At 47.5% G+C, this 25,976-nt stretch overlaps 2 protein-coding genes across 3 annotated transcripts in view; one reads left to right on the top strand and one right to left on the bottom strand.

The window, feature by feature from the left end:
- The first annotated feature begins 1,791 nt into the window (after nt 1–1,791).
- On the top strand, nt 1,792–10,095 carry PSMC1 (proteasome 26S subunit, ATPase 1). The gene is made up of 9 exons (XM_084241327.1): nt 1,792–1,885; nt 3,334–3,458; nt 3,672–3,857; nt 4,042–4,170; nt 5,558–5,654; nt 7,502–7,691; nt 8,147–8,298; nt 8,584–8,738; nt 9,787–10,095. Exons 2-9 carry the CDS (start codon nt 3,399–3,401, stop codon nt 9,919–9,921), a joined length of 1,104 nt encoding a protein of 367 aa, XP_084097453.1. The 5' UTR covers nt 1,792–1,885; nt 3,334–3,398; the 3' UTR covers nt 9,922–10,095.
- Nucleotides 10,096–11,794: 1,699 nt separating this feature from the next.
- The window catches only part of NRDE2 (NRDE-2, necessary for RNA interference, domain containing), a gene marked incomplete at its 3' end in the record, with an annotated part of 40,929 nt that continues 26,747 nt past the window's right edge, over nt 11,795–25,976 (bottom strand). For both annotated transcript variants that reach the window (XM_084240790.1, XM_084240789.1), the window contains 8 exons: nt 25,357–25,490; nt 23,039–23,159; nt 20,892–21,067; nt 18,228–18,614; nt 16,194–17,164; nt 15,004–15,142; nt 12,307–12,378; nt 11,795–11,920 (listed from right to left, as the gene is read on the bottom strand). In XM_084240790.1, the coding sequence (XP_084096916.1) occupies nt 11,795–11,920; nt 12,307–12,378; nt 15,004–15,142; nt 16,194–17,164; nt 18,228–18,614; nt 20,892–21,067; nt 23,039–23,159; nt 25,357–25,490 (2,126 nt within the window). The remainder of the gene's footprint in view (nt 11,921–12,306; nt 12,379–15,003; nt 15,143–16,193; nt 17,165–18,227; nt 18,615–20,891; nt 21,068–23,038; nt 23,160–25,356; nt 25,491–25,976) is intronic.

Raw genomic sequence — 25,976 nt, 5'->3', positions numbered from 1 at the left:
GGTTGAATAATGTACCATTGTTTATATACACATATATTACTTTCCTTATCCATTCATTGGTGGATTGCTTGTTTCCATATCTTGGCTACTGTAACTAATGCTACAGTGAACATTGGGGTGCATGTATTTTCTTGAGTCGGAGTTTTCATTTTCTTCAGATAAAATACCCTGGTGTGGAATTGCTGGATGATAGAATAGTTGTATTTGTAATTTCTTGAGGAATCTCCATGCTATTTCCCATAGAAAAAGTAAACCAGTTTACTTTTCTCCATATCCTTGCCAACACTTGTTCTTATTTTTTTGGTAATTACTATTCTAACAGGTGTGAGGTGATACCTCATAGTGGTTATGATTTGCATAGTTTCTTAATACCTTCAGGTGGTGAAGCAATTCCAGTTTAGGGAAAAAAACCTGCCTAAGAGCCCTTAGGCTTTAGGGCTGGGAGGTATTTAAGTTGTTAAAAGAGTGATCTTAGAAATAAATTATTGTCTCATTTCATGGAGATATACTTTTGGTGATCTCTGTGAGGTAGTTTTATATTAAATAATGTCAGATACTCTACCTTCCCCTTAAGAAGGGGTGGTCTTGAGCCTCATTGTGTGATATGTTTATTTCTTAGAGCTGACTTTTTTTTTTAAAGATTTGTTTATTTATGCGTACAAGAACTGGGGTACTGGCCAGGTGTGGGGGGGTGAGAGGATTCACCAGAGACAGCAGGGAGCAGAACAGGTGGATCTACTGAAATACACTGCTGAGGGGGAGCAGCGAGTGAGACAGGAGAGGTCTGCTGTGCCATGTGGATTACCTCCCTGACCAGGAATCGATCTCGGTGCTGCAGTGGCTAGCTTCATTGTGCTGTGTCTTAACCCCTTGCACCACCACGGAGGCCCTAGAGCTGACTGTGATAAGATGCAGTCGGTTGCAGGCACACCACTGACCTAACAGCTTTTTAGGAAAACAATTTCTACCTCGCTAGTCAGAAATGTACACATTGACTACAACTTGAATTCAGAAATGTTAGGGTGAGAGGGAAGTGTTGGTATCTTAGAATCACAGGAAAATAAGAATGTTGATTTAAGTGACCATATTTTGAATTTATTTCTGTCTGATCCCCCCTCCATCCCACCCCAGGGTCAAAGTCAGAGTGGTGGACATGGTCCTGGAGGTGGCAAGAAGGACGACAAGGTAAATCAGCCAGCTATGTCATATGATTAAATAATGGAAATCTTGCATGGATTGTAGCTGAGAAGATCACTTGGGACTCATAATTTAAAAATGCAAAATAAATTTTGTACTTACCAGCTTGGCCTACAGATATACTGCCCTTTTGATGCTTTAGAAAAGATTATTGACCTAGCTGTCATATAGGTATTTGGAAGTTAGTGGTTTTTAAATCTGCAAAAGTAATAACATTCCAGAAGTAATTAAAATTTAATTGTCATTAAAATAAATTGCCTGTAGTTTTAGTGTTTAATATCCTGAACTATGAAGAATTGTCACAAATGATTCAGTATCAAAGTGGGCATATAGGAATTCTGACTTCTCTATTCCTTACTGAAGCATTTGTCATCATGAATTATTAAAAAAAAAAAAATCAGTTACATTCACTTATTAAAATTACCGGAATGTAAAACTTACTTGTGTGGGTTTTTTTCCCTTAAAGAAATGAGAACTTTTAATAATATCCTAAAAGGAAAACTATCAACTGAAAATAGATGGTGGTCCTATAGAAATAAGTGTTTTAACATGATTTCTGTGTCATTTTTTCCACTCTTCTAAAAACTCAAGGACAAGAAAAAGAAATATGAACCTCCTGTGCCAACTAGAGTGGGGAAAAAGAAGAAGAAAACAAAGGGACCAGATGCTGCCAGCAAACTGCCACTGGGTAATGCCCTGGTTCCTTGCTGTCTTTCTGACCCCAGGGGTGTCATCTCTGTTTATGCACCTTAGAGGTGTGGCGTGGAGGCAGAAATAAGGGGTGTTTAAAGCTCTTTCTCTATGACTATTCTTCCTAGTTCTCAGGAGCAGCGTTTCTCTAGGTTGAAATAAAAGCTGTATTTCATTTTTACAATATACTCCATCAATTGCCACGTCTTCTAGTATATTCTAAGTACAGCTTTAGATTAGAAAACTCAGGTTCAGCTTGAGTAACTTAGAAACACATTCATTTCATAAAGAAGTGGAATGCCACTGTATTGGAATTCACATTATGCCGTGTCTGAGTGTAAACTTGACTTCCTGTTGAACGTAGACTAAAACTCAAAATGGGTGACCTGCGCCAGCCCACCTCCCCATCCTCAGCCCAGCTGCTCCCCTGCTCATCTGTCACACTGGCCTACTGCAGGCTCCTGCCCGCTCATCAAGGCAAGCTCTTTGCTTCCTTCTGCTTAAAAGGGTCCTTCCTTCCATCTTCCTCCCGACTGCCTGCTTCACATCCCTTCAGGCTTTCAGATACTTCCAGATACAGCTCAAATGTCCACCTCACACTCATCTAAACAAGTCCCTTCCTGTTTAAATGAAATAATTTTTAAAACACTGCTTGGTTAAGAATGGAGTCAGACTGTGGGAAATGTCCCATCTACAATGACTAATGAAAATCTGCAACAATCAATATGGCACAGGCAGAGACCAGATCATCAGCGTGCCAAAAAAACGTAGAAAGTCCCAAAACAAAGTCAAGTTACATGGATAATTAATACAAGGTAAAGGTGGCATTTCATTCTGTAGAAGATGAGTTATTTAATAGAAATAACAGGTACCCTTTATGTGCTATTCAGAGAAAATTAGAACAGCTTTTTGCCAGATGGATTACAGCTAACACAAGAGAAAATAAGTAAATAAATGAAAATTCAGGAATATATTTCTTAAACGTTAAGGGGAAGAGAGACCTTTGAAGAAGTCAAATACAGAAACCAGGATAGACTGATTTGTCTGTGTAAATGTTAAAATTCTTGAGTAGAATAAGACTTCACGCCATAAGAACAACAGTGTGGAGAATGCCACACAAGTTAATATCATCTATGGGGAAAAATAAACCAAAGCATTATTTTTTGTGTCAGTGACTTCTTTGTATGGACAGACAGTTCAGATGGTATGTGTTGATTTGTATTAGCTGTCTGGTCATGGACCCCAACTTCAGTCTTCACCTGCTTGCTTATAACTTCCCCCTTTCTAGTTAGGTACCTCCTACCTTGAGATCACCAAACATTGAATTTCTCACTTTGTCCAACTAAATTAAGCTTAATTTTTAAGTCCTTTTTCCCTTAAAAAAAAAAAAATCAACTGCAAATATCAAGCTCCAAAAAGTGACAAAACTTTATTTTTCAATTACAGTGACACCTCACACTCAGTGCCGATTAAAATTATTGAAGTTAGAGAGAATTAAAGACTATCTCCTGATGGAGGAAGAATTCATTAGAAATCAGGAACAAATGAAGCCTTTAGAAGAAAAACAAGAGGTAAACCGAGAACTATTATTTTAGCTTTCATTTTCACAAAATCTTACAACCTCAAGCTGTCAGTAAATATATGAAATTTGTTAGTTGAACCTTTCAGACTAAACGAGTCATTACTAGCTTCCTTTTAAAAACACCAGCTGTTCTGTAAATCTAGCACATCGGTGTTTACCTACTTGTTACTTTCCTTCCCCTTCATGGCATACTCTTACATAGGAGGAAAGATCAAAGGTGGATGATCTGAGGGGCACCCCAATGTCAGTAGGAACCTTGGAAGAGATCATAGATGACAATCACGCCATCGTGTCTACATCTGTGGGCTCAGAACACTACGTCAGCATTCTCTCATTTGTAGATAAGGATCTGCTAGAACCGGGCTGCTCAGTCCTGCTCAACCACAAGGTAAGTTGATGGTCTCTGAGAAAGCCCCTAGCAGGGCTTTTCTCCTCTCTTCTAGATCTGTCCACCTGTCCTATGGAAATAAGTGGCCAGAGAATTTAGAGGATTCTGTGATTGGCACTGCTTTGTTGTACATGGATTGTGTGAACCCCATGTTCCTGTGTTAAAGTTTAATGTTCCCTGATAGGTGCATGCTGTGATAGGGGTGCTGATGGATGACACGGATCCACTGGTCACAGTGATGAAGGTGGAAAAGGCTCCCCAAGAGACCTATGCTGATATTGGGGGGTTGGACAACCAAATCCAGGAAATTAAGGTGTGTCTGGGAATGAGCTCTGGGTTTTTATATTTTGTTTTCTTACTGTTATCTCATTTAGGATGCCTGGAGTTGTTTTAGATGTTTTTCTCTTTATTGGACAGATCAGTAACTCTGTCATTTGGAGTGTTTGAATTTGTCTACTGAGTTAGACAATAGAAATAACAGTTGTATAACAGTCTGCTGCTGTCTGCTTGATACTTTTTATCTGTAGTGTTTAATAATTGTGTGAGCAGATGTTTCCAATTGTGTTGACTTCAGCTGCTGCTGTCTGTAAACTTCCAGTGATAAGGGGCAGTGGGACACGCCTCCCTGTACCATGTCCTAGATGCCACAGGCCCTGCCCAGCTGCAGTCCGAGGGGCTGGGGAAAGTGATGTTCAGGATGCTGTGGGCAGCTCTGCGCAGTTATTTCTTTGTAGGGACATGATTAAGAACGGTCCTAGATCTCTGCTGGTGACTCAGAGAGCTGGGAAGTAGCCTTTGTGCCCTCCTAGGTGGTGACAATGATCAGAAAAAATTTCAAAAGGGTGAATTTTAGCTTTTGGGGGGGAACATTTTTTTAAGAACTTTTTTTTTAAGATTTATTTATTTATACAAGAACTGGGGTACAGGCCAGATGCGCGGGAGGGTGAGAGGATTCACCAGACACAGAGTGGGGAGCAGAACAGGCAGACTGATGAAACACTGCTGAGGGGAGCAGCAGGCAAGACAAGAGAGGTCTGCTGCGCCATGTGGGACCCTCCGCGGCCAGCCAAGATCGAACTGGCGCTGCAGAGGCCGCGGACAGCTTCATAGCACTGCACTCAACTGCCTGTGCCATGAGGGGAGGCCCAAGAACTTTTTTAAAAAAAGATTTATTTTAATTAATTATGTATACAACAGCTGGGATACAGGCCAGAGGCCTGGTGGGGGTGGGGATTCACCAGAGACTGGGGAGCCAAACAGACAGATCTACTGAAATACATTGCTGAGGAGAGCAGCAGGCAAGAAAGGGGAGGTCTATGGCACCATGTGGGTCATCTCCCTGGTGCTGCAGTGGCTGCTGATTGCTTCGTAGTGCTGAGATTTAACCCCTTGCGCCACCAGGGAGACCCCCGAATTTTAGCTTTCTGAAGTTGGTTTTGCTCAAGAAGAGCTATAGTAGATGTCTGGGAAGTCTGACTACTACTGGAAAATGAGGGAAACTGTATGGTGAGAAAGAAGACATGGGTGCTCAAGTAGGACAAACGTCCTTGCTGCTGGTTGAAATCAAGCACATTGTCTCTAATGAGTCATTAAAGTTTAACTTACTTTGTTTAAAGTGAGATATACTCAACGCCAGTTAATAATGGTGCTGCTAATTTCAGTTAAGAAAACCTTTCATTTTTACTACTTGTGTTCTGTAGGAATCTGTAGAGCTTCCTCTCACTCATCCTGAATATTATGAAGAGATGGGTATAAAACCCCCTAAGGGGGTCATTCTCTATGGTCCACCTGGCACAGGTATGTATGTTTTATGTTGGACACTTTCTGGGTATTCAGCTGGTTATAACTACTGATCTTTTGAGAGTGAGGGTGCCAAAATTTCCTTAAAACAGAGTGCTCAAAGCTACATATGGGACATTTTTGAATAAGCAACTCATCTAGAAACATAACTGTTACCCAAAAGTATGTTTATCTGTGTAATAGAGGAACTAAGTAACCTAACTGTCTTGGACTTGAAATTGTAGACATCAGCTAATATGTTAAAATGGTAGTAGTGATTGCAATAAAAAGAAAGCACCAGTGGACTCCTCCTCCCGCCCCCATGCAGATTGTTCAGTGTGAACACATTTACAGTTCAAGAACTTCTCTACTATGTTCAATCAAATACTAGATTAATAGGTTATAAAACAAGATTTTCAATTATTTGTGAGTAATGTGAGCCTATTAAGAATAACTTGTAAGGAAAGGTAAGACTGGGTATTCAGTCTTGGCTGTATATTGGAATCCCCTTGGGAGCTTAAAAATAAAAATTGATTCCTGGTTCTTTCCCTGAAGGTTCTCTGCAGTATGGCCAAGCATGAGAGCCATGATGGAGAGCCATTGATTTAACAGCTGTTTTGTGGTGTTAGATTAAGTTCATTCTCTTGGTCCATTAGTACTGAATATAACAGTAGATAAAGATAAAACCCACATGTACTTGGTTCACTGTGTAGTAAGCTGTCCTGAGTTGTACAGTCCAGGACTTAGTAATTCATTGCCATGTCAATTCCAAAGGAAAAAGGTTGATTGTTTGAATGACTTCAAAGTGTGCAGGAATCTGTGCTGAGCACTACCTCACTGGAGGCCCAAGGTAACAGCCGTAGGCAGCCTTGGAACTGCTACAGTCTGTCATTCTACAACTCGGGAGAATGCATTTCGAGAGGCAGTGACCTGCCCAAGGCCCAGTAGCTCTGAGGCTGAGCTCAGAGTAGGCCTGGAGCAGGAATACAGGCCTCCTGCCTGCAGCCCAGTGTCCTCTCTGGGGCCTGTACACTGTGAGGAGCAGGGATGTGGCAGAGGAAGCATCTCTGGCCATTGAAGCATCCTAGCAGCTCGACTGTAAGATCCTGTCCACTTAGGAAGTTCCTTTTTGTCCTTTGCCGTGCTAATTGATGTTCTTGAATAGTCCAGCTTTCTAATAAGCCTCTGTACCTGCTACCCTGCCTGCCTGACTAAAGGGAGCACTACTGTCACATGTTCCATCAAGTTTTCTGTGACACTCACCAGCTGGCCTCCCCCTATTCCTCAAACCCAGAGCTTTTTACCAGCTCTGCCTCTTTCTCCTGAGGTGAGTGCACAGAGCTCACTGTCAATGGGACTAAAGGTTTTCTAGCTCTTAACATTCTCATAATGCTCTTTGCTGATTTGTTTTTGATCTGAAAGGGAAATATCAGAAACTAGAGCAAGACTGGAAATGAATGAGGTCTTCCCTGAGATGGGTGAGAATTTCCTCCTAAGGGCACACCACAGACTATGTTCCTTCAGGTCAAACCTGGAATTCCCAGACCATTATCACTGAGCGCGTCATAGAAATGTAGTTTGGTTCTCTAATCCTGGGATGAATGGGTTAGGCTAATAGATGCAACTTGGAATAACCAATGAAAAGGATCCTCTGTCATTACGATGATGAAAATAGTTAAAAATGACCAAAACGTCATCTAGTAGGTATTTTTAAAAATTTCCTCTTACCTAGTTTGGAGTATGTCAAGACACCTGGATGGTGGCTCCTTTCTATCTCTTAGGTCTGCCCACCGTCGATGTCCACTTAAAGTAGTAACAGAGTTTTTAAGTTTAAAACAGTTTTTTTTGTTTTTTCTTTAAAATAGGTAAAACCTTATTAGCCAAAGCAGTAGCAAACCAAACCTCGGCCACTTTCTTGAGAGTGGTTGGCTCAGAACTTATCCAGAAGTACCTAGGCGATGGGCCTAAACTCGTACGGGAATTGTTCAGAGTTGCTGAAGAACACGCACCATCCATCGTGTTTATTGATGAAATTGATGCCATTGGCACAAAAAGGTAACCTTTCTCTCACCTTTTTGGCAGTGCTTAGAGGCAAGAACCATGTAGCTTTTCCTTCCCCGCTGGGCTGCACAGTTCCTGCTGTGTGTGCTCTCTGGATGCTTGAGGCTCTGTTTTCCCAAGTGCCAGGTTCTAACTGTCCAGGATCTGGGAACTGGACTGCCTGGAGACTGCTCCGAGCCAGGCACCATTGGGACCCTGGGGCCCCAGCCATGATCACAGTCTCTGCCCTTGAGGTGCTGACAGTCGGGTTAGGGGATCATGCCCCAAACGTGGAGACAGAATAGGTAATTGTAAATTGCCACAAAGCAAATACTGTGAAAATAACTTGGCCAGTCAGGATGGATTGCTGCTGATTTTTATGCTAGAATAATTGAGGGAGTGACACTCAGTTGAGACCAGAATGTTGAAGGAGATTAGTTTAACTTCATTCCTTTTCATCATTTCTAAAGATATGACTCAAATTCTGGTGGTGAGAGAGAAATTCAGCGAACAATGTTGGAACTATTGAACCAGCTGGATGGGTTTGATTCAAGGGGCGATGTGAAAGTTATCATGGCCACAAACCGGATAGAGACTTTGGATCCAGCACTTATCAGACCAGGTAAGGTTCGCGTCTGTCTCATTGTGGAGCATTAGGTGTCCTAAGCTTGATATGTCCTTTTCCACTAAAAATGCCATTCCGGGACCAATCTTTTGTTTCAGAAGGTACAGAGCAAAGGATTTCCTTTAAATGGGATGAACTTAGTATAGAAAATGACAAACTATAGAAACAAACGTGAGCTTGTCACAATTTGGGCATTCTTCCCACAGGACACTGTCTGGCTGAAATTGCAGTGTGAGCTAAGGCCTCTCTGGGGGTATGACTGAAACCCTTTTGTACCTGCAGGCCGCATTGACAGGAAGATTGAGTTCCCCCTGCCCGATGAAAAGACTAAGAAGCGCATCTTTCAGATTCACACAAGCCGGATGACACTGGCTGATGACGTCACCCTGGACGACTTGATCATGGCTAAAGATGACCTCTCTGGTGCCGACATCAAGGTGAGAACCTGAGCTGGTTGGGCCCTATCAGTTGGGAGATAGTGTGTGCTTTTGGGGTGATAGTTAAGCACGGTATGTGCTGTCTGGGTTTTAGCTTTGTAATTGTCAGGTCACCTTTCATTATGCTCAAATAGGAGATTCACTTTTGAAGTATTTAAGGAAATAAATGACCCTAAGTCACCTATGGCCACAAGCCTAAATCTCTGGCACTAAGTTTGCTGCAGCCTCTTCTAGGCCCAGGTTACTCTGTGAGGGGTGTCAGAGATAGCTGCTCGGGCCCAGGTGGGGAGGTGGTGTTGGCTGGAAGAGGTCACCTCTGAGCCACAGGGCAAGCACTGGCACCTCTGCGTTCAGGCCCCAGTTTGTACCTCTTGGCTTTTTCCCGTGTAGGAGTTAGGATGACCAGTGAGGCTTAGGCGGTGCATCTGGATACCACCTGCTCCTCTTGGGAGTGCCTAGTTTCTCAGGGATAAATGCCAAGGTCGGCAGAGACGGCGCACGTGCGGCCTGTCCATGCCGACACCTGTGCTGAAGTGAGGCAGCGCCTTTCTGCTGGGCCATTTGAAATCGGCGTCCTGGCGGCGGCAGTGAGAGGGCTTCAGTGCCAGGACTCATGACTCTGTTCCATGGGGTTTTGCTTTTAGTATTAGCACAGTACCGTATGGTCTCTCAGGACTGTAGAAATAGACTCTAGATTGCCTCTAACTTCCCAGGTATGATTTCATCTGTTTTCCTAGGAATATTTACTACTCGAACAAATGCAGGGCTGTGAGAACGCACTGGCTGGGCCACACAACTGGTTGGAATCCAAAGCCTCTATTCTGGGCCAGTCCTCTTCCTTAGTTACTCCAGCTTAAGGCACCTCCGATCCTTGGAGAAAATAATTAGGATGCTTGAAATTCAACATTTAATATTTTCCCAGACGGCTTGAACACTGTGTTTCCAGTCTGGGTGTCTTATATCTTACTTCAGAATAGCTCTCTCTGAATTATTTGTTAGACTAAAAATAAAAAGTATTTGATTCTGAACATACTGTTCTTTCTTACAGGCAATCTGTACTGAAGCTGGTCTGATGGCCTTGAGAGAACGCAGAATGAAAGTAACAAATGAAGATTTCAAAAAATCTAAAGAAAATGTTCTTTATAAAAAACAAGAAGGCACCCCCGAGGGGCTCTATCTCTAGCCAGTCAGAGTTGCCTGTCAGGGGAGTGTGCTGACCCTTTGAGGGATGAGGTTGGGGAAGTTGCCCAAAGGAATCCACGTTTCACTTGAATCTTGATTAGCAGACGTCCTGTGTATCTTCTTGAGCATGGTGTATAGTGTACCCACCGGGCTGCTTCCGTCTGTCGGTCACATGCAGTGCTCTCGCAATAAATTGTGCTTTTTCTCAACACCTCCACCTGTTTCTGGAGACTTCTCACCTGCCACTCAGCAGCAGCAAGTGGGCAGGTCAGGTGCTAGGAAGCTTCTGGGCAATTACCAAGTGCAGACTTCAGTCCCTGTTGCCCTACATCACACCCCTAGCGCTGTGGCGGACACACACAAAAGCAGCTAAGGAAAAGCAGGGCATAGCTGGTGGTCTTTGTTATTCAGGCAACCAAGCTTGGTTCATGTGGCTTCAGAAGGAGGAAATACAGCTTTTCGTTTGAAGTTTTAGGCACAGCTTGGGGGTCTCAGCACTCTGGGAACAAGAAAAGCAAGCATGGGTGTTGCACGAGGCTGAAGTTCCTAAGAGAAATCTGAAAGGTTAAGGCCGAAGAACCTGGCTTGCCTGCCCTTGTTGGGTTCAGAAACCTCATCCTTCTCAAGCGCGTTCAAGACTGAGCCTCCCCTTCCCTTTCTCCATTTCCTTCCCTGTGTCGTCCTTTCCCGGTAGTCCGTCTGAAAGCCATGGATCTAGGCTGTGTCTGCTTGCCTGGCTGGCCGCCAGGGTGGGCTGAGACTGCTCTAGAAAGTGCTCTGTGCTGCTCTTTTCCAACCACTGTCATCGGTTTCTAGCCAGAGATCCCCATGATTCTGGCTTTTCTGGACAAGGCACCAAAGAAATATGTAAATTTCTAGAGATCATGATTTGCTTCTAAAAGCATGGTAGCTGTCCAGTTTTTAAAGACCCGAACATCAGAAGATAATGGTTGTGAAGAAATTGCTTTAACAATGAAAATGACTGCAGGGCACTAAAATCTTTTCGAAGAAAGTGGTCTGAATATAGATATTTACACTACATTCCATTCACAGCCCTCGGAAATCAAGAATGTGGCCCATCTGGACTTTTTTATTTCAAGCACACCAGGGCCAAGCAGACCTTCAGCACACGGGGCTGGGCTTGGTAGGAAGGCGCTGGCTCCAGGCTCCGCTTTACTCTGAGAGGGGGTCCCGGCAAGCTGCCCTGTAGCAGAGCCCTTTTTTCTTCAGTGCTTTCCATACTGGAATGTGCACACAAGTCCCAGGGAGTCCTGACCTAGGGCAGACTCTGCCTCAGCCAGGCAGGGCCAGCCCTGCATTCCTAACAAGCCCCCAGGGACACTCCTGGTCCGCAGATGGAGGGGTCACCAAGTAGTAGGTCTTGGGGAGTAATGATATGCTCAACACAGGTCAGATGACCAGTTTTAAGTGACTGACTCCCCACTGCTCTGAAGATAGGGGGAAATGTTACCTTAAGCAGCCCAGGGAGGAGGTCCTAGTGCTGAGTAAGTCCAAACTGATCTCAGACCTCAACTGGAGACCCCGAGGATATGCGGGACGCCAAGAAGCGACGGAGAGGGTGTGTTCACCATGGCAGGCGCGCTGACTGGGCAGAGGAACGGGAACAAATGAGCTGACACGAGCCACTGTCGATTAATTTCATCTCTATGTACATACATATACATGTTCACATATATAATATGCAATAAGCCGCGTTTGTGTCCCGTACACATAGACAACGCCTAAGGTGAGACTGCTAACCCAGGACACAAATGGTCAGGAAAGGAGCTTCCACAGCAGAGTTCAACACAGGCTAGCACAGGTGTCACCTGTCTCCTGTATGTTGGCTCCGCCGCGGCCTCAGTGGCATGGCCCTAGTCCTCAAGCAGAAGCTCCAGCTCCTCCACTGGCAGGCGCACCCGTAGCTCCTTCTCGGTCATCAGGTCCAGGATCTCCTGCATCTCGTCAGGGAAGTGCTCCACAGCGTCCATGTACAACACCTGGGCGAGAGCATCGCCAGCCTCGTCAGCCAGCTGCCCCCCTCCTGCCCTGACTCAGCAGCCAGGCTCGCTGCAGGAACGACACTGGACTCACAGGGTACAAGTAAGCACCTCAGAGCTGAGGCCGCCTCACCAAAGTGGTGGCAGACATGACAGTCACCACCAGTTTGAGTTCCAAACTGATCTGGGCTCTGCCAAGTAGGGTTGGCTAAACACTGGGCAAATGTTGGGAACACTGCCCACAGCAAGGCCCCTGTTGAGACTAGCTCTGTGCAGGGAAAGTGGGTGTGCCCCACCCCCAGTGACACAGGGACAGGCCAGGCAGACACTGGGTGGACTGAGGCTTGGCAGGAAGCACCGTGGGAATCTAAGACACTGGAACTCACCTTTGCCCAGGGACAATTCTGAAGCGCTTTGTAGAACACACCTTTGCTTCTTTCTTTATTTCCTAAGGAAACCTGCAGTGAGGGGATAAAAGGCAGAAGTGAGCTGAAAGCTAAGGGAAGGCTAAGGCTCTAAGAGCCACCATGCACTGATCCACACGAGGCAGTCCACGTGGGCACATCACTTGCCTGTGGGGCCTGGGTGCGCGCACCACGGTGAGCTCGCAGGGGCCTCTGCTGTGTTGCACCGTTCCCCTCCACTGACAGGCCATGGTGACCTTTACCACTTCTCTATCCCCCATGTCTCTGGTACTGACAGTACCAGAGCAAGGCCATTAGCGGTAGAAATACGTGTTTAAACACTTGCAATTTCTAAAAACTCAGAATTGCAGAATTGCTCGGAACTGCTGAAGCAGTAACCTTATTAAACATACATTTGTGGCCAGGAATCTTAGCCTGAGGGTGCGCAGACGTTCAGCAGGTTGTCTCTAGTATAAAATCACACCCGCTGTGAAGCTGCCGTGGCATGGGGGTGTCCCCTGGGGTCTCCTGCAGGCCCCGGCAAGGGTATCTGTCACTGGCTGGCAGTTCTTCCAGGGAACCACAGCCCACTGGGCAGCTCCAGGTTGGTGGCATCTGCCCTGCTGTGAATGGGCACAAGGGGAGTTCATGAGGCTGAAGTCTGTTTCTAGCCTGTTCCCAGACTCCCCCGAGTCTCCCAGTAGAAGCCAGCTCCTCCCGCCCGGGGGCAGGTGCAGTGTCCAGATGTCAGCTCTGCTGCTCACGGCCTCCCCCCTTCCAGTACTTTCAGACTCATGCAAAAATTTAACCTTGAATTTAACAAAATGAAAATCACTGATGACCTGAATAAAAATATTTCAGTGGAGAAAAATAATTCTGACTTTCACAGTCATCAAGACTGACCTTGGGCTGTACCAGGCATCTTGCTACAGGCAAGGCTTAGGCCTTCCCCATTCCCTCTAAGCTGAGCCCACCGTGAGCCAGGGGACTCGACCTTCCCTCCTGGTGTGAGCCTCAGCCATCCTGATGCCAGTCCTCTGACCTGATACCCAAGGAACCAGTGTGAACGCCACCTTCCTTTGCCAAAATACTTCAATGTCCTAAGACAGATTCAACTTTCTTCCTAATTTCAAATAAACACTGAACACTGTCCTTCTCAACCACTGCATTTATGAGTCTCACAGATAATCCTGGAGCCCAGCAAGCCCAGGTACCTAAGCTGGCTGGCCTCAACTGAGAACTCTGCAATGTCCCTCATCCAACCAGAGCTGCCTCTGCTACACCAGGTGCAACCTTGACCTTGACTGTTGCTTTTTCCCATTCAAGATCTCATGTTTTAAGTCACACCTGTCATCTTTTCCCTCTCACTACAGCAGTGCTTCAAACAGGAAGAACAGCTCATGAGTGTTACCCTGGCACACAGCCTGTCCTCCTTCCTCATCTTCTAATTCCCTCACTTTAAGAAACCATGATTCTGGGCCTCCCCGGTGGCGCCAGGGGTTAAGCACAGCACTGTGAAGCTATCCGTAGACTGGAGCACAAGTTTGATCCCCAGCCGGCCAGGGAGCTACCCACATGGCACGGCAGGCCTCTCCTGTCTTGTCCGCTGCTCCCCTCAGCAGTGTATTCCGGTCAGTCTGCCTGTTCTGTGCCCCACTCTGTCTCTGGTGAATCCTCTCACCACCATCCCCCCACTCTGACCTGTCCCCCAGCTCTTGTATGCATAAATAAATAAATCTTTTTTTAAAGGGTTTTATTTATTTTGTATGCATAATCTTTTTTTAAAAAAAGATTTTATTTATTCATGCATATAAGAACTGGGGCACAGACCAGATGTGCGGGAGGGTGAGAGGATTCACCAGAGACAAAGTGGGGAGCAGAACAGGCAGACTGACCGAAATACACTGCTGAGGGGAGCAGTGGGCGAGACAGGAGAGGTCTGGTCTGCCATACCATGTGGGATTCTCACCAGCCGGCCGGGATCAAACCGGCGCTGCAGAAGCTGTGGACAGCTTTACCGCACTGCGCTCAAGGGCCTATGCCACCAGGAGAGGCCCCAAATAAATCAATCTTTAAAAAAAAAAAAAGAAAAGAAAAAGAAACCATGATTCCTTGTAAAAGTCCTAAATCAGAGCAGAAATAAAACCAATTCCACAGCATACCCGTCTCTCCCCTAGCGTGGTGACTGGGTAAGCCTGTCTCCTCAGGCAGACAGGGAACATCTCAGCAGAACCGAGAGGGCACAGCGAGAAGGAGCAGAGCTGCCAGCATCCCTCTCCAGGTGAACCTCTAACTGCACCAAAGGCCATTTCCAGAGTGAAGTGGGAGCTGAGATTGACACTAAGGCCACCTTTTTGTCACACTGAGCCCTGGAAACTGAGCAAACAAGACCCACCTGAAAACAGGCGCAAGTCTCTGGAAAGGCTTCAGGTCCCAGGCCTCTGCCAGACCAACTGCCCAGGGACTGCTCCTCGCCTGCTCCTACTACATCCCAAGTGAAAAGGCAGCTTGTGAGCCTCTCCCGAGTGCCGAGAGCCATGTGTTATTCCTGCAGGGTTCTGGAAAGGACTAACCAGAGCCAAGAAGGTGTGAGGGTGAAAACAGTCCCTCCCAGATTTCGCCAACGCACACCTGCACGTTCTCACTCTGAAGGAAGAGCAAGTCTCCACCAGAACTTACCAAAAAATTCAGGTACATCCTCCACAGCAGGGGGCACTGGCTGGCATGCTCGCTCCGCATCGCGTTTTCAAACAGGCCTCGGATCCGGTGTGTTAGGCCGGTCTCGGGAATGGTGGCATAGACCTCTTTACCATCGACCCTGCAAGACAAGGCCTGGTTAGCCTTGAGACACGTTCTCACACCTTCCGTCACAGGAGAGACACACATCAGGGATGACAAATGTCAGAGATGGCTGGATCGGAGCACGCCAGGGGCTGAAAGGTCAGGGCGGGGGTGTGGCGTGCAGGCGTGATGTGATGCCTGAGGGTCGGGAGGCAGCGTGCAGGGCTCCGGCTTCTGTACCACGCTGAGTCTGCCTGGGCGTCACACACACATACTTTGTGTCTGTTGTCTTTTAAAAAATAACCTACCATCTAAAGCTTCAGAACGCAAAAATCTACCTCCATGGGAAGAAAAGAGCTTTCGTTTTAAGGTAGGAATAGTAAGACTCATATTCAAAAAGAGTGAAATACCATTCAGAGACCATTCTGCCCTAGCAATTAACTCAACGAGAAGCGACAGCAAAGATTCCAGAAGGAACAAAGAGATGCCTAAGTGAGTGATGTTCCCCAGACTCTCCTGTAACCGAGATACAAAAATGCATCCAAAGGTGACTTTTAAAACCGGACACGGGTCACCAGTAGTAACACTCAGGCTGGTAATTCTGCTCTCAGGCCTATGCGCTTCCCTTCCTCACCGCTCCAAGCAGCCCTGGGAGGGGCTGGTCATTCCATTTCACAGAAGGGGAACCCACAGGCGCGCTGGGTCACGTGTCCAGACACTCACAGCTGGTGAGTGAAGATCTGGGGTTGGGATCCAGACTCCACCCCTGGAGCCTGTGCTCTGACCACTGTGCTTTCACAACAGCTGCTCAGCTCCCGGGCGGCCTGACAGTCACCACCTCGGGACCATAAGCAATGCTCAGGACCCCAGAAAGCGTGGCCTTGGGGACACAGCCACGAGGCCCCTGCTGAGAGCTGCTGCTACCCTGCATGTCCCTGGTGCTCTTTCAAGATGCTATCACACAACCCCAGGCCGCTGTTCCCGGCACGGGACCCCGCGTGTCCCACAGTCCTTAGGCGGAGCAGGATGGGGGGAAATAGGGTTTCTTTTAGGGAAAAGTCCGTGGACACCGAACCACCTGTGATTACCTCTGAACCGTTTCCACCAGTCTTTTCCTCATTTTCTCGGCTTCAATAGCAAACAACCACGGCTCCAAGGGTTTGGCAGACCTGATGATGGCATCAAAGAATCTTCTGGTCTTACTGGCACTGTGGGACTTATTTTGAATCTGTACATAAGACCTCCAAAGAAGCTGGTTGTCCGGATACAACTTTAAAGCCTCTGAGAGCGCCTCACGCAGCGGCGCCAGCGGGTACACGCTGACGGTCATGTGGAAGCGGAGCAGGCTCGTGTGCAGCAGCGTGAGGGGTTCCAGGTCACAGCTTAGACTCGGGGGGCTGGCACTCGCCACCAGGTCACAGTCTTCGGGGGAAACTGAGTCCTTCAGTTTGGCAAACACTTGCTCATACACACGCACAGCAGCATCTATGCCTATGGTCAAATACTGGAAGAGCATAAAGCACTTGGCCACACTAACTAGGCGGCTAGAAGAGCCGCTGGGAGCGGGATCGGAGCCACTGGGTGCCGGGTCAGAGCTGCAGGGAGCCGGGTCAGAGGCAGAGCCCTCGCCCAGACAGTCCTGCAGCGCGTGCTCGTAAGCCTTCCGGGCTTTCAAAATGTGCACGGCCATGACCTGCCCGGCGTAGGACCCGTAGGGGCCGCTCTCCGTCAGCCTGGTCAGTATGTGGACAGCTCGGGCCGTGGCGGCCCTGCCCGCGTCAGGCAGCAGCTCCGCCTCCAGCTCCGCGTAGAGGAGACTGAGCTCAGCGAGCTCGCAGTCCTTCAGCCCTCTGCCCACCGCCAGGCTGAGCGCCGTGTCAAAAACTTTCCTGGCGTCCTCTGTGTTGCCCAGCAACCACTCCAGATGTGCGTACTGCTTCCAGAGGCAAAAATTGTTACGATTTTCTGGCTCCTTAAGGAGATTCTTGGCTAGTTTTTTGCAGTTCTTTCCTTGTGACTTTAATCTCTTCTTGTTTTTAGTGCGCAGGCACCAAACGACCTGGAGGGAAGGAGGAAAGAATGACGCCAGCTGCTCTCATCTTACTGGAGCCCCGTCACACTGTCAACTCTGGAAGGCCCCCAAGCACCGACATGTCTTTCCTCTGGCACGTCTGGTGAACACGGGGGCTCTGAGCTGGGAAACACATCAGGGCTTTGCCAAGAACACAAGCGTCCCCAAATGAACACACCCAGGTTTCCACCTGCTACTAGACTCCAAATTCCTGACGACAGGGGGCCCCGGGCTCCTGAGACACCACCGCCATGACATGACCCGCGTGTGCAACGTGTCATGGCGCGGCCAGAACTTTGCAGGTTAGAGTCAGTATGAACTGTTGAGGGCAGAACAGTTAGCAGGGGGCAGAACAGTCGATCCTAGATGGTTTCCAGCAGATGGATCTAAAGAGCAGGCTAAGTAGCTTATTTTATCTGTCTTAATAAGCCCCAAATCCTCTAACCCTGCCGAAGCTTAAGCTCAGTTCTTAACACTGACAGCTCATGCAACCACAGACGGCGGGTGACAAAAATTCAACAATATCAACAGTTAAAGGCGTCAAGGAGAGGGGCTCACTCCTGCTCTCCTCCCCCTGCTCTCCCCCTCCCCCTGCGCTTTCTCCCCCATCTTCTCCTCCTCCTCCATCTCCTCCCCCTGCCCTCCTCCTCCTGCTCTCCTCCTCCTCCCCCTGCTCTCCTCCTCCTCCCCTCTGCTCTCCTCCTCCTCCCCCTGCCCTCCTCCTCCTCCCCCTGCTCTCCTCCTGCTCCCCCCTGCTCTCCTCCTGCTCCCCCCTGCTTTCCTCCTGCTCCCCCCTGCTCTCCTCCTCTTCCTCCTCCCCTTGCTTTCCTCCTCCTCCCCCCTGCTCTCATCTTTCCCCGCCCTCTCCCTCTGCTCTCCTCCTCCTCCTCCTGCTCCCCCTGAGCCCTTCACAAAGAGCAGCCACACACCAGGAGAATTTCAGGCCCCTGAAGGAGGTGATGCTGTGGCCAGTCCCCCGAGGAGCCCCAAGGCCCGCAAGCCCATTTACAAGCACTGACACGATCAGTCAGGAAAAAGGCGGCTGAGTTACCTTTGCAAGCTCGTACCGCAACCAGGAGAAACAGAGCTGAGACCTCTCTCTGCCTGAAAACAAAGGCATCACAAGGTGGAAGAGGTTGCGGATGAACTCCTCGCCTTCTCGATTGTGACCCCTGGTCCAGCGCCGGCAGCCCAGTGGGTCCGTGCGGCCCACACAGCTGACGCCGGAAAACGAAAGGCTGAGAGAAGTCAATGGCTTTTCATCGTAAAGTCCACTATCAAAGATGCTGCTCTCATCCATGGCCAGATAGAGGCAGGAGGCCGGGGGGCTGAAGCCAGAGGGCACGCCCAGGAACTGTAGGAAGGCCACGACCAGCTGAAACTGCAGATCCCGGCTGCAGAGTCTGATCAGGGATTGTCCAATGTCATCAAACAGCACCTGCAATGTAGACAAAGCAAAGGGACCAATTCAGGAGCTCAGTTTCTTTAATGGAACAAACAAGAAAGCCTTTGTAATTTTTCCCAGTAGGAGTACTAAGAGTCAACACTACTTAACTTAAATTTTAAACAGGCAGGAGCTAGGTTTTTTATGAAATGTAAAAAGGCCCAGGGTCTCCAGGCAAGCTGGAGAGCCCCAGTGCTAAGGGCAGCCTCCCACTTCCCACAGGAGGGAGAGAGAGCAGGATCCTCCTGTATCCACAAAAGATCTAGACTCGTATCCACTTCTGAAAACACACAAAACTGCTTTTGTAGTTACTTTAAGTTTCAGCTGTGAAAATTTAAACTTTAAGATGGAAGATAACTTGACTAATTTGTGGTTTCTTTGTACAAAGTTGTTTCAGGAAATGAAACACATGCTTGAAGACAGATAAAGAGCAACGAGGAAAGAAGTAGACTAGAGAAGCAACGGACCATGTGAAGAGCAATTATAAGAGCCATTACTCGCTGTCTACGTTTGCAGCTGATTTCCCACGATCACTGGGAGCAGGAGGCGGAGAAGCCTGCCCTTTGTCTCGAGGTGCTGTTTATCGGTTGGTTTTTTCTGCACTCATCAGAGAGGAAATCAAAACATGAGCACAATAAAACCAGACCGCCCGGGCCTTCAGCACTAATCAGAAACATCAATTAATCAGAAAGTTCTTCTCCACCAGGCTTTGCTTACACAAAAAAGCTAAGTGACAAATTTCTCATAGCAGTAGGTCTGCTCCAGAAATCAGCTTCCGGGAGACTGCCAGCATTCTGAGCCTGGAGAGCCAACTTCTTTATGAAGGGTCACCACTAACTATTAAAAGCCTCAAACGTGGACCTCCCTGGTGGCACAAGGGGTTAAGTTCAGCACTATCAAGCTATCAGCAGCCACTGCAGCACAAGTTCGATCCCTGGCCAGAGAGCTAACCCACATGGCGCAGCAGACCTCTCCTGTCTCGCCTGCTGCTCCCCTCAGCAGTGTATTTTGTCAGTCTGCCTGTTCTGTTCCCCACTCTGTCTCTGGTGAATCCTCTCACCCCCCACACCTCTGGCCTACTCCCCAGCTCTTTATGCATAAATAAAATAAACCTTAAAAAAAAAAAAAAAAGACAAGCCTCAAACAACCCACTCTTCCCTGAAAGATCAGTTTCAACCAGGAGAAGGAGCTCAGGGGCAGACTCACCTGGCGAGAGACACTTCACTGTTCCGGTTTCCCTAGAAGCTGACCCCTTCTTCCAGCCCTTCTTTCTCTTTTCCAAATTCTCTACCCCCTAACTGTCCCCAAGAAGGTAACCCCTCTTGCCCCTCCTCAAATGTTCCAGGCTATCTGGGGCCTTCACTTGCGCTCACCCCTCTGCAAGAGCTCCAGCATCAAAGAAGGATTCATCCAACATCCAGGATTGTAAAGTGCGCACTCACCACAGGAGCAGCCTGGTGGAGGCACTGGTGACACCGCAGTGAAGAAAACAGGCAAAAGCCCCACCAGCAGAACAAGCAACTCGAGGGGAGGGTCTCAGACTATAAAGCACACCAACGCCAGCGAGGCCATTGCTGTAAAGAGGGCTCAGTCTGTACCTGTAACACCTGCTGAACAGTATGGCTGACCCTGGTGCAACTGGGCCAGTTCCCAGTACTAAAATCAAATCTTACTTCATTTACTGTAAAACTTGCCAAGCTGCTGGCTCCAGAACACAGAGGAGCCTGCGGAAGGCTGGGGAAAAGCCAGAGAACCTAAGTGCTGGGCACACACGGTACTCAATAATCGGTTCCTTCCCCAGCAAGACGAGCTCTGTACCAAGCATCCCAATATGGCCTCTACATTCAGGCCTTCCTGACTGCCAGTCAGACCTACATATGCACCTTTGAGGATCCAAGAATGGAGGTGGGAAATGGATTTTCCACCCTGAGCTTTCAGGCTTCCACCTGAAAAACTAGCAAAAACCTGGAAGATAGTCACTGGAGGGTGACCCTGGGAACCAGGCCTCCTGCTCGGGACAGGCACTATCTGGTCAAGTGCATGAGGCTCCCCTGTCACCAGGGGACATGACATTCTACACTGGTATTCAGTGTAATATTCTACACAGGTGTTCTGGACGTTTCCAGAGAAAGGGACAAGAGCAGCAGCCTCTCCTGGGCCAGGGAAGTGCTCAGAATGCTGGCAACTTTCTGCTGAATAACCAAAATAGGAACAGGGAGAAGGCAAAGACCCCATGGCTGGAGAGCCTCCTGGGGGGGGGGGGGCACTTGCCTGTCTCTCTGGATCCTCACAGTCTTCCTCAGTCTGCTTCTTGGCTTTATCAGGGCGCCACGGCCGCCAGTGCCTCTGGTCTCGGGACCGCTCAGCTGCGAGCCAGATCTGCCACTTGGGCAGTGTCTTATCTCTGATTTCCTGGTCTTCATCTTCTGGTTCATCATCATCCTCATCTAGACAAGAATGAAAACTTCAGCTCACCTAAGCAGCAAATGAAATGACCATCGAAACCCATGCCAGCTACTGGGGTGGGCACCTGTTTTGATACCTGGAATGTCAAGATGAGAAGGACCTGTGCCAGTATCTGGGTGCTCAGTGACATATAGGAAATCTCTCCTAATCCATCAAGTAGCCAGGCAAAGAACAGAATGGCTGGTGATTTTTAATGCTATCACAGCAATTAAAATGGGAGTGACACATATTCTAGAACAGCACTGTCCAACTTCTGAAATGATGAAAATGTTCCTGAAACTTTCATCTCATTTCTAATATGGCAGACACTAGTCATACGTGACTTATTGGGGACTTGAAATGTAGCTAGTAAACAGAATTTTTAAATTTTATTTCATTTAAATTATTTAATTAAAAGGCACATGTTGTTAGTGGCTACTGTGCTGGACAACTCAGCACTGGAATGCTAAATGACATTTAATGACAGCATTGGTTACCTGTCAGAAATTTTAGCTAGTGCCCTTATACCTATAGTCGCTAGAACTTCTAAAAGAAAAATCAATTCAAGATATTCTCTAATTTTTCCCACTCTGAATGTTCTGCATATTTCTGAATATGCAGAAAGGAAGAAAAGTCTAAATTTTCTGTAAAGTTCAGTATATAAACAGGGTATGTATGATAGAACAGCTACCCAGAAAACAATTTGTCAGTTTCTTTTTTAAAAAAGGTTTATTTATTTATGCACACAAGAGCTAGAGTGTAGGCCAGAGGTGCAGGGTGCAGGTGGGGTGAGAGGAGTCACCAGAGACAGAGCGGGGAACAGAACAGGCGGATCTACTGAAATACACTGCTGAGGGGAGCAGCAGGCGAGACAGGAGAGGTCTGCTGTGCCATGTGGGTAGCTCCCTGGCTGGGGATCAAACTCGTGCTGCAGTGGCTGCAGACAGCTTCATTGTGCTGCATCTTAACTCCTTGCGCCACCAGGCAGGCCCCCAGGAGTTAGTATTTAATGTCAGTTTCAGTTGGGGAGGATAAAGCTGAGGAGGTAATGTGGTGATGGCTGCACAACAGTGTGAGTGGAGTTTGTCACTGAATGGTATACTTAAAGAATGGTAAATTTTATGTATATTTTACAATGAAAACATTTTTGTTAAAAAAAAATCATTATGCCGTATGATTCCCCTTATGTAACGCTGGTGAACCCACACAGTACTAGAGATGGAGAGCAGATCTGTGGTTCCCAGGGGTGGGTCGGGAGGTGGAGATGACTAGAAAGTTCCAGCATGAGGCCAGGGGGAGGGAGCTGCACATGTGGTAAAACTGCTTGGCACTCGACACACACACATACACACACAATCACAGTGTCCAGCAGACGAGCCTGGACAAGCTCTGCAGACTGGTTGTGACCCTGCAGGGAGGCAGGAGAGGTATGCTGCGCCACGTGGGTCAGCTCCCAGGCCGGGATCAAGATGGAACTCAGGCCATCACAGTGACTGTGCTGGGCTTGACCCCTGTGCCACCAGGGAGGCCCCCTATTTTATAGTATTTCTAAAAGACAAATATTTTTCAAAGGCTCTGTTATCTGTACATTGCCAAGGAAAACAAAAGTCTGCCTTAAATACACACTAAAATGGGGAGTAGGGATTAGTAACACTATTATTTCTCTAGGAGCAACCTATAAATGGAAAAATGACTTCCTCGTTAAAGAAATCAAACTGTCATGGCATTTGTACTGAAGAAATGAGGGAGTGGGCTGGCTGCTTTCAAGACTCTAAGGGGAAGAGGCAGTCTATTCTCCCAGTATAGCTGCTTCACAGATTTTTGACATTTTGAAGTCTGCACAATGTTCTTAAGCTACTGATAAACAGCTTATACACACAACAAAGAATCATGGAGAATGGAAAACAAACTCCAGAAGAAAAAGGCACCTGCATCCTACCTGGGAGGGATGCGCCGCCCTCACGGGGCCTTACCTGGAGTGATGATCACCCAGCCACCGCGCTCCTGCTGGTGCATCCACGCTCTCCAGCCTCGGGCACCCTTCTCCCCAGCCCGGGGCTCTCCACTGTCCCAAAAGGGCTCAAAGAATTCCACCTGTACAGGCGGAGAGCTAAAGGTTAGCCGAACCTGCACAAAACTGCTGAGTCACTGGGCAAAGTAAGTGCTGTCAACCTGAAAAGGGCTTATGAGTCTTGATATCTTGCTTGTCATCTGTCTATGTATCGTGTCTACTTCATAGACACGATACACACCCCAAAACAGATACAGCAACTCTCTAGTCTGTATGACAGTCGCCCAACCCTATGACACTTATAACCTTGAGTGTGAGCTGCACCTAGTTATGTCTAACAAACAGAACGTGGCCAAGGGACTGGAGGACATTTCCGAGATGGGTTATGAAGACCCGCCAAGGTCATCACAAGGGCAGGCTGCTGGACAAGAGTGGAGTGTCTAGCCAGAGACTGTGCTAGTTCCCCTAAAGTCATGTGGTCCCCTAACACCCGAAGTGATGTTGTTTCCAAGATCTTTTAAAAGAAAGAGGATCAAACTGTAACAGAGACACACTCAGCTCTTACAGGCATAGCTGCCTCGCAACTGTTTCCAACACCTAGCACAGCTGCCTAATTCATTGTAGGGACTCAATAAATGCTTGTTGGCACAAAGCTGAACATGCCATCCACCGACTAAAAAGGTCTGCACCAAGTCCATGATCACACCCTCACCTTCCCTTGCTTGGGCATTAGATCTGCCATATGTGGTAGCCAGGTCGCTGGCAATAAATAATTCCCTATGGAACAGAACATGAGCACAGAAGTGAACAGAAGGTGATCGCGTTACCAACAACAGGAACTTTAAAGTGAGTCAGCAACCTGCTCAGTGAAAGCTTTCATAAAAAACCTGAAGTCAAGCAGGCTTCCAACAGGCATGCTATGGGCCGGGGCCACAGGTCATCCAACCTGACCCCCTGGAGAGTCCCTGCCCACCTAGCGCCCACCGGCCGCCTCCGAAGGGGCACTGAGGAGAGCACTTGTTTTCTACAGGTGATGTTCCTGTAAGGGGGGTAGGAAAGCCCACTCCAGAAAAACAAGGGTATTTTTTCTAAAAACATGTGACAAATGGTTATAACCAATTTACTTAGTCCACAGAACAGAGCAGTAATACCGGATGGCCTGTTTTTGCCATATGACTTATCTCTGTGGTAAAAGTATCTCTCATTTACAGATACAAAACGTCACTAAACAGCTTTGTTTCAAAGTTTTCAGGTAAATGCCTTAAAATTACATGTGCTGTCAGCATTTTCAAGCCTCCTGACTCAAGGTCCTGAGCAGGGCCCTCCCCTGCACCCCATCAGGAACTGCACTGAGCATGGCAGCATCAACAAAGAGGTGGGGGCCAGGGTGATGCTGATCCTGACTGTCCCCCCACAACCACACACCCAATGCCCCGAAGAGTCAGCTAAGAATCACTTCTGTAGCACAAGATATTCATAAAAGAACTATGCTATCTGGCTTACTAAACTAATCATCAGTTATACCAATACTAACCGATAGTCTAGCACAATTTTGGCTAGGAAAAAGAAACAGGTTAAAAAAAATGATAAAAAAGTCTTTGCAGGGAGTTCATGGAGTGTCCACAAGATGGAGACCTCAGTCTCTCCAGAAAGATCTTTGCAAGTTGAGCATAAATTCAGATATCTTTTCCCTCTTCTACCAGACCCTTTTTGTGGAAGGAAACTGAGTTTAACTCAGCAGAAAAAAGAGAAAAGTGGGTCCTCTTATATGGAGAGCTCTAGCAAATTGTTTTCCTGCTCTACATCACAAGTGCTGGCGATGTTCTTGTCATCTACGAGGTTAGGGATCAATGCTGACAAAGAGCCAACATGTCATTTCCTTAGCAAGTCCAGCAAGGATCTGAGGTGGTGTGAAGGCCAAGCAGGGGAGGGGCACAGGCCCTGACGGGAAGGCACGTTGGGACAGGATAGCAGCCATGGGGAGAAAGGCATGACCACTGTCTCCCCGGCCGGCGGGGAGAGCCAGCATTTAAACAAGAGTCATAAGTAAACAAAATAAAGTGAGTCTTTGTATTTGGAGGGAAAAACTTAAACATCTCTCCATGTTTCACGACTTTAGTTTGGGGTTTTCTTGGGATCACCAGCATGTTTCTGAGAAACAGTGCTCAGCAGGACTAACAGAAAAGTGTATGCTGTTTTAAAATTACTACCACCACCTCACACTCTCCACACTCACACTAAAAGAAAACAAGAGGGGTGAGAAGAGTGGGGGCGGGGTACCTGTCCTTTGGTGGGCAGATCTTTCACACTGTCGGGTTTGAAGAAGGTGAAGTCAACCATGGCCTGGAACAAGGAGACTGCCTTCTCCGCATGACCAGCCTGCCGCAGGAAGTGGCACTGCTGCAGGAAGAGCGCTAAGCCCAGGGAGAGCAGAGGGAAGAGCAACCGTTAGCACCATTGAGGGGAAAGAACATGATTTCTAAAAATACAGTTAAACACCCAGAATATCTTTTCTCTGAAATTACAGTTAATGTTTTCCAAACTGTAACACAGGCATGCACTGATTTAAAAGGGTTCACAATAGTACCATAATCAAAGTATATTGATTCTAATTTTTATATAAAACCATCACAAAAAATAAATACTAACAACGAAAACTACATAGGTGAAATAGGAAAGGGTCACTCTGTAGACTGGCTATCAAATACTGAAAGCTCATTGTTACAAGAAAAATTTTAGTCAAAGAAATCTCAGTTACTGCTGAGACCCGGTAACTGGGCGAAACGGGCAGGTCTATCTCACAAGGAGAGACTGTCACAGCCCGAACAGTGGATTTTTATCAAAAAGCAAAGAGCGGCACTCAATTGACCACTAGATGGCGCCACTCACCAGCAAGTTCG

This window comes from Talpa europaea, assembly GCF_964194135.1.
Source record: "Talpa europaea genome assembly, chromosome: 8".
NCBI lineage: Eukaryota > Metazoa > Chordata > Mammalia > Eulipotyphla > Talpidae > Talpa > Talpa europaea.
This window is presented reverse-complemented; position numbering and strand designations above follow the sequence as displayed.